At 48.5% G+C, this 13,652-nt stretch overlaps 1 protein-coding gene across 8 annotated transcripts in view; it reads left to right on the top strand.

Moving 5' to 3' along the window:
* Csmd2 (CUB and Sushi multiple domains 2) overlaps positions 1 to 13,652 on the top strand; it is a 576,074-nt gene that overhangs the window by 436,597 nt on the left and 125,825 nt on the right. For all 8 annotated transcript variants that reach the window (XM_042271897.2, XM_042271900.2, XM_042271904.2 and 5 more), the window contains one exon: positions 10,010 to 10,212. In XM_042271897.2, coding sequence (XP_042127831.1) covers positions 10,010 to 10,212 — 203 coding nt within the window. The remainder of the gene's footprint in view (positions 1 to 10,009; positions 10,213 to 13,652) is intronic.

Raw genomic sequence — 13,652 nt, forward strand, 5'->3', positions numbered from 1 at the left:
CTTTCCAGCTGGGGGAGGGAAGCAAAGCCCAGTTGCATGGTGGGCTGGCATAGGGAGAGGAAGGGTCTCAGCAGGATCCCGAGGGCCAGGAGAATACTGCGTCGGTTCTCAGTATAACGGAAGCTGTTGGAACACTTTGAAGAAAGTAACAATCAGTATTCAGTTCAACTTTTAAAAACGTGGAGCATTTTCCCAGTGTCAGGCTTCGTACCAGACACCAAGAGTCCAAGTACGAATAAGACAGCCTTTTCCCATCATGGCGTCAGAGAGAAGTGATGTCTGTTAGGTGTGGAAATAGAAAAACTGACTACAGCTGACTTCGCAGATGGGGAGTTCTTTTTTCTCTAAAACAAGAATCTAAAGGTCCCGTCCAGACCTGGCCCTGTTGCCCATGGCACCTTGCCCTCGGCTCCTGCTGTGCCAGCCTGAGGCTTGTGCTCACCTGGTCGGCTGGTCGGCTGCTGCAGCTCTAGGTGCCATATCGATTCCAAGCTACAAGAAAGGAAAGGGGGGGAGGGGCTAGAAGTCCCTGCTCGTAAGGATTGGTGTGTTTTCCTGGGCAGACTCACTGCCTTTAAAGACGCCAGCCCTTCCTACAGGTCATTAGGCAGAACTTGTTGAAGAAAAAAGAGAAACCAGTGTCTCTTTGTTTTACAGTCTCCACAGCAGAGACAGAGGAGAGGTTCGGAAACGGCACAGATCCGCCGGGGTTCCAGCAAAGTGTGACCCTGTAGACTGTGTCTCAGGAGTACCTAGGTGGCACTTGAAGACAGGGAATTAGGAACAAACACTCTTCCAGCTGTACTTAGAAGAGCAGAGGGCCTGGGGGACAGATCAGTGGGTAATGTGCCCGCTGCACAAGCATGAAGACCTGCGTGGGGAATCCCCAGAACTCACGTAAAAACCAGTGCTAGGGAACAGTAGATCACTGAAACTCATTGGCCAGATGATCTAGTGGAACTGGTAAGTTCCAGGTTTGGTGGTAGACCATTCCTATACCAGGTAAGGTAGGAAGTGATGGAGGAAGATACCTGGAATCAACCTGGCCTCTACACTCACACTCGTGCCCACATGCACCCACCCATGCACATGGGTACACTTTAACACACGTGTACTCACCTGCACATACCTATACAATATGGGCCTTGATCTTACACACACTCAGTAGCAACAACAGTAGGTGTTCATTGTGAAGACTAGGAGGAAGGGCCTCCCAGGCCTACAAAATGGAGAAAGGCATGGATATGCATAGCCATGCTTAATGATCTCATGATCTGGAGTGACAAGGTGACATTGCTGCTTCAGGAAGATCAGTGGTAGAAACTCAGTGGAGAAATTGGTTGGCAGCCAGAGAAGGGTCTAGTGTGACCATTTAGCAGCCTTGGTTACATTCAGGAGAACAGAGTTTCTTGCATACAGGTACAGTTGGGACTGGTGGCTATAGATGTACAGAGCACTATATAGAGCAGTAGTGGGAAGGCAGATGTGATGGTCCTTTCCAGGGGTGCCCTCCCTACAGGGGTCTGGGACCAGTGGAATGTGGGGACCTTTTTGCTGTTGGACATTGGTTCTCTGCCTACCACCCATATAGCTGCAATGCTCCTATTTGGCCCGTAAGTAGCTCTTGGTTCTGTTTAACCAGTAGGGCCTCTTCTTTGTGACAAAGGTAAGGGTAAGCTGCAAGCCTCATTCTTGGCCACCCAGCAGCAAGGCTGCTGAGAGGAGGTTCTGAGGAAGCAGCTTCCCTGCCTAGTGGAGCCTGTCTTCCTAGGAGGATACCAGACTAGACAAGATACCTGGCTATGTCTGCGGCCCGGAGGCCCTGCTGTGCTCTCAGATCTGTTGTAGCACAGAGCTTTCTCCACAGCGGTCAGCCAGCAAGCGGGCAGCTGGCCCGGAGGAGGCAGAAGCCACTGGAAGCAAAGTTTGTGTTCACAGATCTTGCCAGGGATACTGGCCTCGGGTTCAGCAGCTTCCAGAAGGTTTCTTTTAAAAGAGCGACGTCGAGTTAAACTTTAAACAGAGGGAGGTCTGTGTAGCTGCACCGTGAGAGCAACCTCCTGAAGGGGCCATACAGATCAGCACACACCCAGCAGGCATCGCTTTTCAGCCTTCAGTCTGCCTGGAGTCAGGAAATGGCCAAAAAGAGCCAGAGAGTTGTTTTGAAGGAGAAGAGGTGGACAGCCCGGTAGGTATAAATGTGGCTTTAAGAACAGCAATGCGCTCTGGTGATTTCGTTTTTCCATGGATTGCCTCTAGAGAAAGAAACACAAGCTACTTCAAATTATCCAAGTCCGATAATCCAGCCAAGCCGGCCCGAAGAGTTGAATTAGCCAGAACACGCCCCCTGGCTGCCAGCCTGGGATCCCAGGCGTGGATTCAGATGTCTCTTAGGAGAATTAGCACCACCTGCTTTCTTGATTGGCACACTGGACACCTAGCAATCTCTCCCTTCAAAATGACAATTTAAAAATAGCAATGCACAAATAAGATAAATGCACAAGATGTTTCATAAAGTATAGCACTCGTGAGAAAAAATAACTGTTTCTCTAAAGAAATAGAACCTGGTTTTTTTTTTCAAGAAAGGTTTTTGTTTTGTTTTGTTTAATACTCCAGGAGACAGAAAAAAAAATATAAAGGACTAAGGCTGGGGTTGTAGCTCAGTGTCCAAACACTTACCTAGTGTTCTAGTTTAATGCTGTTGCTGTGATGAAACACTGATCAAGTGCAGCTTGGGAAGGAAAGGGTTTATTTGGCTTATACTTCCAGGTCACAGTTCATCAGTGAAGGAAGTCAGGGTGGGAATTGAAGGCAAGATCCATGGCGGGAAGCTGTTTTCTGGATCACTCTCTGGCTCACTCACAGGCTTATGTTTAATTAGCTTTGTTATATAGTCCAGGATTCCCTGCCTAGGGATGGTGCCAGCCACAGTAGGCTGAGCCCTCCTACATCAATTAATAATCAAGGCAATCGCCTGCAGACATGCCTGCAGGCCAGTCTGATCTAGGCAAGTCTTCAATCTAGGCTCTTCCCTCAGATGACTCTAGGCTGTGTCAAGTTGATAATTCATGATAACTAGGACACCTAGCCCTTGATTCCACCCTCAGGATGTCAAAAAATAAAAAATAAAAACAGAATAGATGATAGGTTTTCTAATGGACTATATACATAATACTGTCTGTCATTTAATTATAAAACATAGGGATATTAATATAGATGGATGGATGGATTGGTGGAGGAGGGGAGTCCTGAGAGAGAAAGGAAGGGATGGTGACAGATGAGGATGTGAAGAAAATAATGACATCATCACAATTAAAATCCACAGTGGCAGCATTTGCCCTGCAAGAAATAAAAGCATTCAAACAGGAGATAAACTGGAGAGTCTGAGGCTGGAGAGGAGCACGTGATGGTGCCAGAGTTCTGAAGGAAAAGTAACCAAGCGTGGCACAGAGTGACAGCCACAGGCTGCATAAACAAAGGACAACAGGCAACAGATACTCATGGCTTGCCGCCCCGGGGAGCTGGGCAGTCCCCTAGCACGTCCCTCACAGATGGCAATGTAAAGACAGCTCCAGGTCCAAAGTCACTTGGTACATGAGAGGGACACCTGAGGCAACAGCCTAGATCCAAACAGCAGTTGCCAGCCTAGAAGGTCACACCCCTTCCTCAGTGTCCTGAAGCCCACCCAGTTCCATTCCCCTAGCTTTGTAGAGAATTGAGTTCCCACTGACCCCAAGAACCAAAGCCTCAAAGCTAGTGCCCAGCAGCGCTAGTGTCCTGGAACCTCCGCTTCTCTGCCCAGCATTTCTTCTCTGGTAGCATGCTTTCATTCCCGCGTTGGCTATCACTGTCACGGCTTAACAGCGAGTTTGCCATGGATGGCTCAGAGGCAGGACGTTTTCATAGAGCAAGCATGACTTCCTCCTTGTCACTTCCAGTGTCCCCAACGCGGCAGTCTCATCTGGGGACTGATTTCTGAGCCCATCCCTCCAGCCGCTGTTCACTTACAGGCCCCTTTCCCTTGAAGTAAGGATCCTCTCTCACCATGCCAACCCCCGCAGGGTCCCTGGGCTCCACACTGTGGTGACAGGTTCTTGAGAATGCCTGCAGTGCTTCCATTTTCCGCCTCCACCAACCCCTGGTCGGAGGGCATGTGAAATCAACAGCTCAGGTCATCGCCACGGTTTGCCTTCTCTGTTCCTCGTGTTTGCACGTCTGTCAGTGTTCAGTGGATCCAGACAAGCTGGCTGAGTGAGCAGTGTCCCAGAAGCCTGACGTGTTCAGATTTCCTTCAGCCCAAGAGCACTGAGGACTTCCGGAGGGTTTGCCTGGGAATGACCCTGGGGAGGGGGGGATCCTGCAGTGACAGTCCAGAGCCCTCCTGGCTCTTTAGATGCAGGCTGTAATTGACATAGACATCAGCAGCAGATGACGTCAGTTGCATTGCTTGGAAATCTCCTCAACCCTAAGGGAGAGGGTGACAGGGTGGGAGGGAGCCTGGGCCCAGGGAGGCCTCTGGCCTTTCTTCCCCTTTATTGATTGCATCTATATAAGCTTCACGGTCTCCTTGCCGACCCTTGGGCTGTCTCATTTCTTCCTCCAATACTGCTTCGAAGACACCTCCCCCTTGAAGCTCCTTTTGCGTCTATGAGCTAGAAGATGAGGTCAAGGAAAGGGCTTTGCAAGCTGGCCCGGGAAGACGTGGTGTCATCGTGGGTTTCTGACCTTTCCTTGCTGTCCGGTCAGTCACCTACATGATCTCCTTGGAACTCACTTCCGCCTTTGCAAAATGATCAGTGAAGGCTCTAACCCACCATCCTTCCGGGAGGCAATTGAAAGCACACGCCAAGCAATCAGCAAGTAGGAGATGGCCTGCAAAGGCTTAACGTTCTTTCTCCTTTTGTTATTTCAATAGAGCCTTGTGTCTGCCCCTCTTGGAGCACCGCTCACATACATTACTGTGTTTTGTGGTGTCTCCTTCAGTGAGCAGCAGGCTCCAGGGCAGAGACAGCCCTGCACACCCTGGAATCTCTGAATGAAGAGGTTTATGCACAATACACCCTCTTCTCGAGAGATAGCTTGTTCTGTGTCTATGGCCCCAACAAGCAAGCACGAATGTGTACGAGCAAGACATCCACAGGAAGAGGTAACTCATCACCCCAATGCCTCCTCACCTGGGGTCACAGTACAGATGCCATCTTCAAACCAATGTCAGTCCTCACCATTCGCCTGCAGGAGGCAACCCCGATAAGCCAAGTTTGGGGGCCTGCATTGATCTCCATTCATCAGAAGCCCCAGCCAGCACCTATAGACTTTGATCTCTACAAGATAGGAAAAGTGTTCACTGAGAGTGTGAGTGACTTGGCAAACAAAACCAGTCTTCCCTGACTCTCATCGAGGCCACCATAAAAGGGGTCCCTGCTGGCCCCCAGCTAAGATACTCTTGCCTGTATCTACTTCTTATCACTGGTACAACAAGAATGATCCTAAATTCCAAACCAGACTCTGGCAGGCCTCAGCTTAGAATCCTTCAGCAACTTCCATCAGCCAGTAGAATAAAATGCAAACTTCTTCTCCAGCCCACAGCGTCTCAGCAGGCATGGCCCCTGCCTGCCACCTCAAAGCCCTTACGGCCTTTCTGCTGCCCAGATGCCCTGGGGCAGCTTTCCATTTGGGACCTTTGCACATGCTGCCCTTTATCTGGGGGACGCTGCCTGCCACCTCTTAACCTGACCTGCTCTGCTGTGACCGGCTCCCTCTGAGCCTGCCATCTTGCTTAAATGTCACCCCACTCTGAGAGGTCCTGCACATGTTCTGTCCCTAAAGTGGTCCTCTGTCTCAGCACTCCGTCATTCCTCTCACCAGCGTTCGCCACTGTGGATTTGTGTGAGGAGCATTGCCATCCCCAGCAACTCCTGGAAAATGGCATCCTGGCTTGTTCATGTATTGTTTGTGCATGCAGAGGACCCCCCACTCCCTCCTCTCAGATCCCCTGCCCCTGCCCCTCCTCTCCCCTCAGCCTCGTCAATGTGAAGCTTTTATGTGTTATCAGATCAGCCAGACTGAACAAAATGAACACGACTCTATTAATTATGGGTGGATCGTCTCCAGCCATGCCTGGCTCTCCCCCGGAACTGCCTCCTCCAGGAGGTGAGGTGGGTAGAAGTGCCCATGTCTGGCCTGAAAGATAATACCATGGTAACCAGGGTCACTCTCTAGCCATCCTTTAACTAGATTAAGAAATAAAAACAAAGTCTCATTTGCAATGAAGCCAAAATCATAAACTTATAGATTTCTGAGGAATGAACCCACGAAGTGTGCAGAGAAGACAACTAACAACGAAGAAAAGCACACAGTTATCCCTGTGTTTCCAGCTGGGTACATGAGTAACAAGGATGTCCGTTCTCCGTAATAGCGAGTGTGGCCAATTCCAATTCCAATCTCCCTGGGAAGTTGGTACCATCAAGTTCATCTTGTAGAGTTAATTGGAGACGTACCTGGATGAATTAGGGGGAAGAAGATGAAGGGGACCTCTTCATGTTGGAATACCAAAATATGAAGTTTTGGGAAGCTGCAAGGACGCTGAAGAGCTGGGTTCCTGGTTCCCAGGGAGCAGCAACCAGCACAGGACAGGAGTGCTCACCAAAACAGCAGTCTCCGTTGGGGCAGGTCAAATAGCCAGGGAACCCAGAGTGTTTGCTATGAGTCTGTCTTCTGGAGCCCCATCTGAACAGGCAAGCATGTCCTGAGCATGGACCCACAGTGGGAAAGAAGGTCGGCCCCCACCCCCTCAAAAACCATCCCCAGGCTGGAGAGGCAGAAAACAAATGAGCACACTGAGTATATATCGATTAGTGCTAAGGAGGAAGTAAACAAGACTTCAATGTCTAAAATACAGAGGAGGCCACTTCAGATGGGCATTGGGATAAGTTATTGCTGAGTAAATAATATAATAATGATAAATATTAATAGTATCCATCTCAAATAATGAAACTGAAAGCTTTAGGAAAATATTGCAGTTGGAATTTTTTTTTTAGTAATTTCTTGTTTATTGTTTGAGGATGTCGTACATGTATATAATGTATTTTGATCAAATCCTCCCCGTTGCCTCCTTCCCAGCTCCTGTCCCCTACCACCACTTCTCCTTCCCAGAATGCCTGCTGTGTGTGTGTGTGTGTGTGTGTGTGTGTGTGTGTGTGTGTTTTACCCACTGAGTCCACTTGCCAGTGCCTGTATATGAATGGCCATAGGACCATCTTCTGGATCATAGCCTCTCAGGGACCACATGCCTGAAGAAACTGACCGTCCCTCCCCCAGCAGCTGTCAATGACCAGTAGCTCCTCCACTAGGTGTTGGACTCCATGGATGCCCAACCCAGGGCCAAACTCTACAGGTTTTGGACATGGAGTCATAGCTTCTATGAGTACACGTGTGCAGTGGCACTCTGATGCCCAGCAAACAGTTTCCTCTCTACTCCTAGCTGTCACCTTCCTCCCATCCCCCTAAGTGTGTGTGTGTGTGTGTGTGTGTGTGTGTGTGTGTTTAATGTACTGCATTTATTTACTTACTTATTTGCTTTTGCTTATCTGCACATGCGCAGCGGCATGTGTGTGGAAGGCAGAGGACAGCTTGTGGGAACTGCCAGTCTCCATCACGTGACTCCCAGGGATTGAACTCAGGTCACCAGGCTTAACTGCAAGGACCTGTATCCTGTATCCACTGAGCCTCCTGCCAGCCCTGTGATTTGGATTTTTAATCATGGTAGAGAAGCTTGCCCTGGTATAACATGATGCTCTGTGTCCTTAAAGGAAAAGATTAACATATTTGAGTTACTTCTCTACTGATGTAGACACCATAAACAAAATTTAAAGTGAAAAAGGGTACCAGACACTAGGAGATAATACTAGCATTGAAAAATATATCCCACAACGGGAGTCAATTTAGGTAAAAGTAACAAATAAAGAGCTTGGTATGCAAACAGAATTTTTAAAGACAAGGAGCCCAATTAAGATGGATAAAAGAATATGAAGAGATAAAAATGTCCCCAAATTGTATTCCGAGGTTTTCAACGTTATGTAAAATACTAAATTATCTGAATTTAAAATGCCAGTGAGGTTCCGTTTTGGCCCAGCAGATGGGAGGGTATTTTAATGTAGAATATATTCGCAACACTGTGATATCTGGTGCTGAAGAGGTGGAGTTTGCAGAGAATAGTAAAACTTAATGCTGTTCGGAGGGAGCTGAGATTGACAGTGTCACATGACAGGTAATTTAACAACATTTATTAGGGAAAAACTTAGATCTTCTATTCCCCACCGCAAACAATTATTTCTACAAGTTTACCAAAACATTAGCAAAATAGGAAAAGCCCCACTAATATAGACATGTTCCTTGCAGTTTGATGAGAAATTGGGAAACAGATTGTCCATTTCTATAGAAAAAAAAATTAAGTAGGCAAATATGCCCACAGTAAATGATTCAAGAAAGATGGTGGCCTGAAACCAGGGCCGGGGTTGCCACCCAGTGGATAGAGTGCTCTCCTAGCGTGAACACAGCCGTGGGCTGGATTCCAGCACCACACAAAACTGGGTGTGGTGTGCACACCTGCCACCCCAGCACTTCAGAGGCAAAGGCAGGAAGGTTAGAAGTTCTAAGTCGTCCTCAGCTACATAACGAGTTCAAAGCTAGCCTGTCTAAAAAGAGGCCGGGAGGGGGGTAAGGAAGGGGGAGGGAGAGAGGCTCAAGCTATGTTAGATACAAGCCCATGTTGGGGGCAACAATATGTGTATGTGCGCACTGAGAAAGGTCCAGAAGGATATGTATAACAGTAAGTGGGAAACTCTGGAGAGTCAGATGATGGTAAGAGAGAGGCTTCAGAATTTCAAAGCATCTGTCTGCTGTTTGCTTTTCTGCCTTGCATATGTCTCATTTTTATAATTTAAAAAGATATATTTTAAAGCAATTGCAGTGAGTGGAGAGAAAAATGACAACAGAAGAAATCAGTGACATCCAGGTGAAGTCTGGGGGTTCATTCATAATAATAATGTGCCAGGGTTGGTTTCGTAGCTGTGACAGATGTGCCATGGGTGTAGAGGGTGGAACTCTGTGAGGGTCTCCAGGAATCCATTATCCCCGAGTGTATCCCCGAAGTGTAAGGAAATTGATTCATAGAGTCATGTCACCCAGGTTTGTAGTCATAGTAACCTCAGCTGCTCAACCCCTTTCGGTCTGGGATGAATTGAGGCTCCTACCAGGCTCTGAGAGTCTGGTGTGGTGTGCGCCTCCATAGAGACAGAGGCCCCTGGGTGGCCTGCATCAATTTACAAGGATTCACTAAGCCTGTCTGTAGCTAACAGGTTCAGTGTTCTGCTCTGAGAAGCCCAGATACAGGCTTACCCCAGCTCCCCCGGCAGCTGGTCAGCCTCTGAGATGCCCCACAGTTCTCCTTGCCTGTGCCTTTTTTTAAAAAAAGTGTGTGTGTGTGTGTGTGTGTGTGTGTGTGTGTGTGTGTGTGTGTATGTGTGTGTGTGTGTGTATGCCATAGCACATACGAAAGGTCAGAGGGAGGGGAATCTCCATCCACTAATGAGTCCCAGAGATGGCGCTCAGGTCTTTGGGCATGGTGGCAAGCACCCTTATCTACTGAACCTATCTCACCAGCATCCTCGGCTTTTAAAAAGAATTCATACCCTTTCTTGCCCCGGTCCCCTCTCAATCTAGAATTATAAGGATTTACACTAAGGAGCTTGGTCTGTGGGAAATTAAGAGGAGAAATGAAGTGTGGCCGTGCTGACATGCGCAAACTCCGCCCCCCACACCCTCTCACCCTTGACCCCACAACTAGTGGTCCCAGTAGATGGAGCCAGCCAACTGGAAGCATGAGGATGCTTGCAGATGATGCCTCTCCTCCTCCCTGTCAATCCTCCTAGGTGGTGGCATCCCCTGACCGGAAGTCCTTGGGAAGAAAGTGGTAGGACATGGAGTGACCACCTGTCTCTTCTCTGTCCAGGCTCCATTTCCTTGTGTTTGACACAGAAGAGGTCCACGATGTGCTGCGCATCTGGGATGGGCCCGTGGAAAGTGGGGTTCTCCTCAAGGAGCTGAGTGGCCCGATGCTTCCCAAGGACCTGCACAGCACCTTCAACTCAGTCGTTCTGCAGTTCAGCACGGATTTCTTCACCAGCAAGCAGGGCTTTGCCATTCAGTTCTCAGGTACGTGCTGGCCCGCTGCCAGCGCCTTCCAGCCCCTCCTCCCTTCCATCTCTCCAGCCTTGGAAAGATATTATTGGCATCCGCTATGTATCCGGTTCGTGGTTTATTCAAATATCCATGCTGAGGAGATAAGAAAATACCTTAGTCAGTAAAGTGCTTGTCACATGGGCATGAAGACATAAGTTTGAACCCCGGACTCTGTTAAAAAAAAAAAAAAAAAACGTCAGGTAAGGTAGCATACACTTGTCATCCAATCTGGATACCTGGGACACACTGGTCACTGGTCAAATGACCTAAACTAGTTGGTATGTTTCACTCCAAAGAGAGACTCTGCCTAAAAAAAAAAAAAAGAAATGGACAGCTCCTCAGGAACAATGCATAATGCTAGAGGCTAGTCTCTGACCTACACACACACACACACACACACACACACACACACACACATACCACATAGGCATGTCCATGTGCTCCTGAGTGCACACAAAAAACCGTTTCCATGCATGCTGAGCTTACCTGGGTAGGGAAAGCAGACAGACTGAGAGACACTCACACTCAGGTTCTGACTGAGAAGCGTATGAGTGGAGAAATCCATGCTGCTGAGGTCACCGTGAGCATCAAGGAAAATGTTCTAGAACGTGTGGTATCCACACTCATGCCTGAAGAATGAATAGAAGGAACTCAGGTAAAGAAAGCGTCTGAAGGATGGACCGGTCAATGCCATGGAAAGATATCACCAAGCTGGACCTCAGAGGCCTGCAGACCCCAGTGAGCAGGAGGGGAGGAAATAGCACATCCTGGGTGCAAAGAACGGTTCGAGAAAACAGTGGGCTCTGGAAGTAGAGAGTGGTTCCTTGGGGTGAACAGAGGGACGTGACAAGAAAGACACCGTGCGCAGTGGCATGGGTGTGGTTCTGAAAGCGCTGACGCCGCGTGCTGCATGCTCCGGTTCTTTCTTGAGTGCAGGTCTTAGAAAGCACCAGAAGCCAAGCATGAAAGTGATCTTAGTACTCTCAATGCACCAAGTGTGCACTACAGTGGCCAGTTACAGAGGCACACGGCCAAGGGCTACTCCAAACGGCCAATGCTCAAACCCTCAGGTCCCAAGTTGACATGTCTGCCCAGAGCTCAGGATCTCTGGACTTTCTGTTTCTCAAGTTCCTGAGCAACTGAGTCCGCCTTGGTTTGCGCCAAGGCTTATCATACGGCAGCTGTCCTGTCCTCGTTACCATCCCCTCAGGCCACTGTGCAGGGTGGTGTGTGTGTGTGTGTGTGTGTGTGTGTGTGTGTGTGTGTGTGTGTGTGTGTGTGTGTGTGGCCACACTCCCTCCTAGCTACTTCGGCCCCAGGTACCCATGAGACTGCGGCAAGATGTCAAATCCTACTCCTGGCACATTCCTACATCTTTCTTCTCTGTGGAGATGAGCCTTTACCAGCATGTGTGTGTTTGGGAGTGGGGGGCTCTCCAGGATCTGGGTAGGTTTCTGGTAGCTTCCACTTTCCATCATATAACTGACCCTCCATATCTGAAGTTCTGTATCCGTGGGTTCAACCAATCCCAGACCAAAAATTTGGGGGGAAATCACATCTGTACTGAATATGTACAGACTTTTTCCTTATAATTATTCCCAATCAATATAGTATAATAGTTATTTGCATATAATGTATTAGGTATTAGAGATAATCTACAGATGGTTTAAATATGCAAGGGGATCACATGGGTTATATGCAAGAACTGCACCATTTTCACACAAGGAACTTAAACATCATGGACTTGAGTAGCCACAGCTAGGAGGATGGACCAAGTCCCTCCAGGGTCTTAAGGAACACCAAGAGTTAGCAACTTGTCCTCATAACATATGTGCAGTCTTCTGGCCTGGCATTTCCAATCTATTCTTGAACCTCAATGGAATATTAATTGGTACTGGAAAAACAAATGTTCAGGATCCAGCCATGTTAGAAAGAGGCTGGGTAGAGGCAAACCTAAGCAGATTATCTCAAAGGCTAATGCGGCTCCTGAGAGCATTTGGTATGCTCACGCTCATAAATTCAAAACGTGTCTGCTAGGTCACACTTTCCGAATGTATTTGACCATGAATGACTTTTTTTGAGGCCGTCTCAGGAGATTGGCATCTCATGGAGCCAACGTTAGCAACTGCTGGAATGAGCAACAGAAGCAATGGAAGATTCCCAGCATACAGAGAGGAGAAAGCGGAAGAGACTCCCGGGCACTCTCTCGGGGAAGAGACAACATGAATAATTAAAGCACACGTGCCTTTGCTCTGACTATGCCCAAGCTGGCAGAGACGGCTTAAAACAAAAGACAAAAAAAGCCCACCGTTCCAGAGGAGTCTCCCACAGATTTGCATCATCTGACCTCTTCTTCGTCCTGGTTCTAGCCACACAGCACGGTCCCCAGGCACCCTCTTCCAGCTAAGCCTCAATCACACAGCTTTGTTGTGCATTGCTCAGCTTGCAAAAGTCAATCATCCTTCAGGGTTTGCTTCAGATGCCGCTGCGTCCTGATCTCCCTGCACTGAATAAGTTGCTGCAGCCTCTGACACCCCCCAAGCAGCTCACTCTGTTTCTCTAGCACCAGCCAATGCCAGCCCTCCTGCCCGTCTTGTGGTGGCACCTCCTTGGCATCACGCGTCTTTCTTAAAGTATGAAGGCTAATGCCAGACCTCTCAGGCTCCCTGCATGAATGCAGCAGGTGTTCCAATGCATGACGTCATGAGCAGATGAATGGAGGGGTTCCCCAACATCAGGGTTTCCTAAGGCAATCTTATGCTGATCGAAGTAATTCCAGCTACATAGCCTGGGCTCCAAAAAGACAGTGACAACCTGGCCGCAGTGCTCTGGGCATACCCACGGTTCCGGAAAGGTCACCTTACCTGTTGCTGTCATCAGTTAGCAAATACCAGAACTCCCCTTGGGAGAGGAAATGGCTTAACCACATGTGAACTTGCTAGTGCATGTTTGATGAGGGATTGGGCAGAAATGCCAGGGATGATTAGCACAAGCCTGGCTTTATTAAGTAAACATGACCGTGTAACATCTAACATCCTGTCAGTACCTGGAGGATCTAGCCTTTCCCTGGAGGCTTTGGCAAGCTGCTCAAATCCAGGGGCACTCAACAGAGAAAATGAGAACCACAAGAGGTGAGCGGGCAGCAGGATCTCAGCCATCTACAGAGCAGGTAGCAGCTAAGCTCCCCTACTACATCATCTCGTCGAGTTTTTGCAGAAACACGATGCCACCATTATTAATCCATGTTGACCATACAGGCAGTGTGGTTTCTCATACAAGGTCATGTAGTTACTAAGTAGCAGAGCCTGGATCCAAACCCACGTGTCTGATTCCCAAACTGAATGCTTAATCATTGCATTTCTGTTGCCTGCCATACAAATAACCTTTCCGAGAGTGGCCAGAACTGCAAACTG

This window comes from Peromyscus maniculatus, chromosome 2 (genome assembly GCF_049852395.1).
Source record: "Peromyscus maniculatus bairdii isolate BWxNUB_F1_BW_parent chromosome 2, HU_Pman_BW_mat_3.1, whole genome shotgun sequence".
NCBI lineage: Eukaryota > Metazoa > Chordata > Mammalia > Rodentia > Cricetidae > Peromyscus > Peromyscus maniculatus.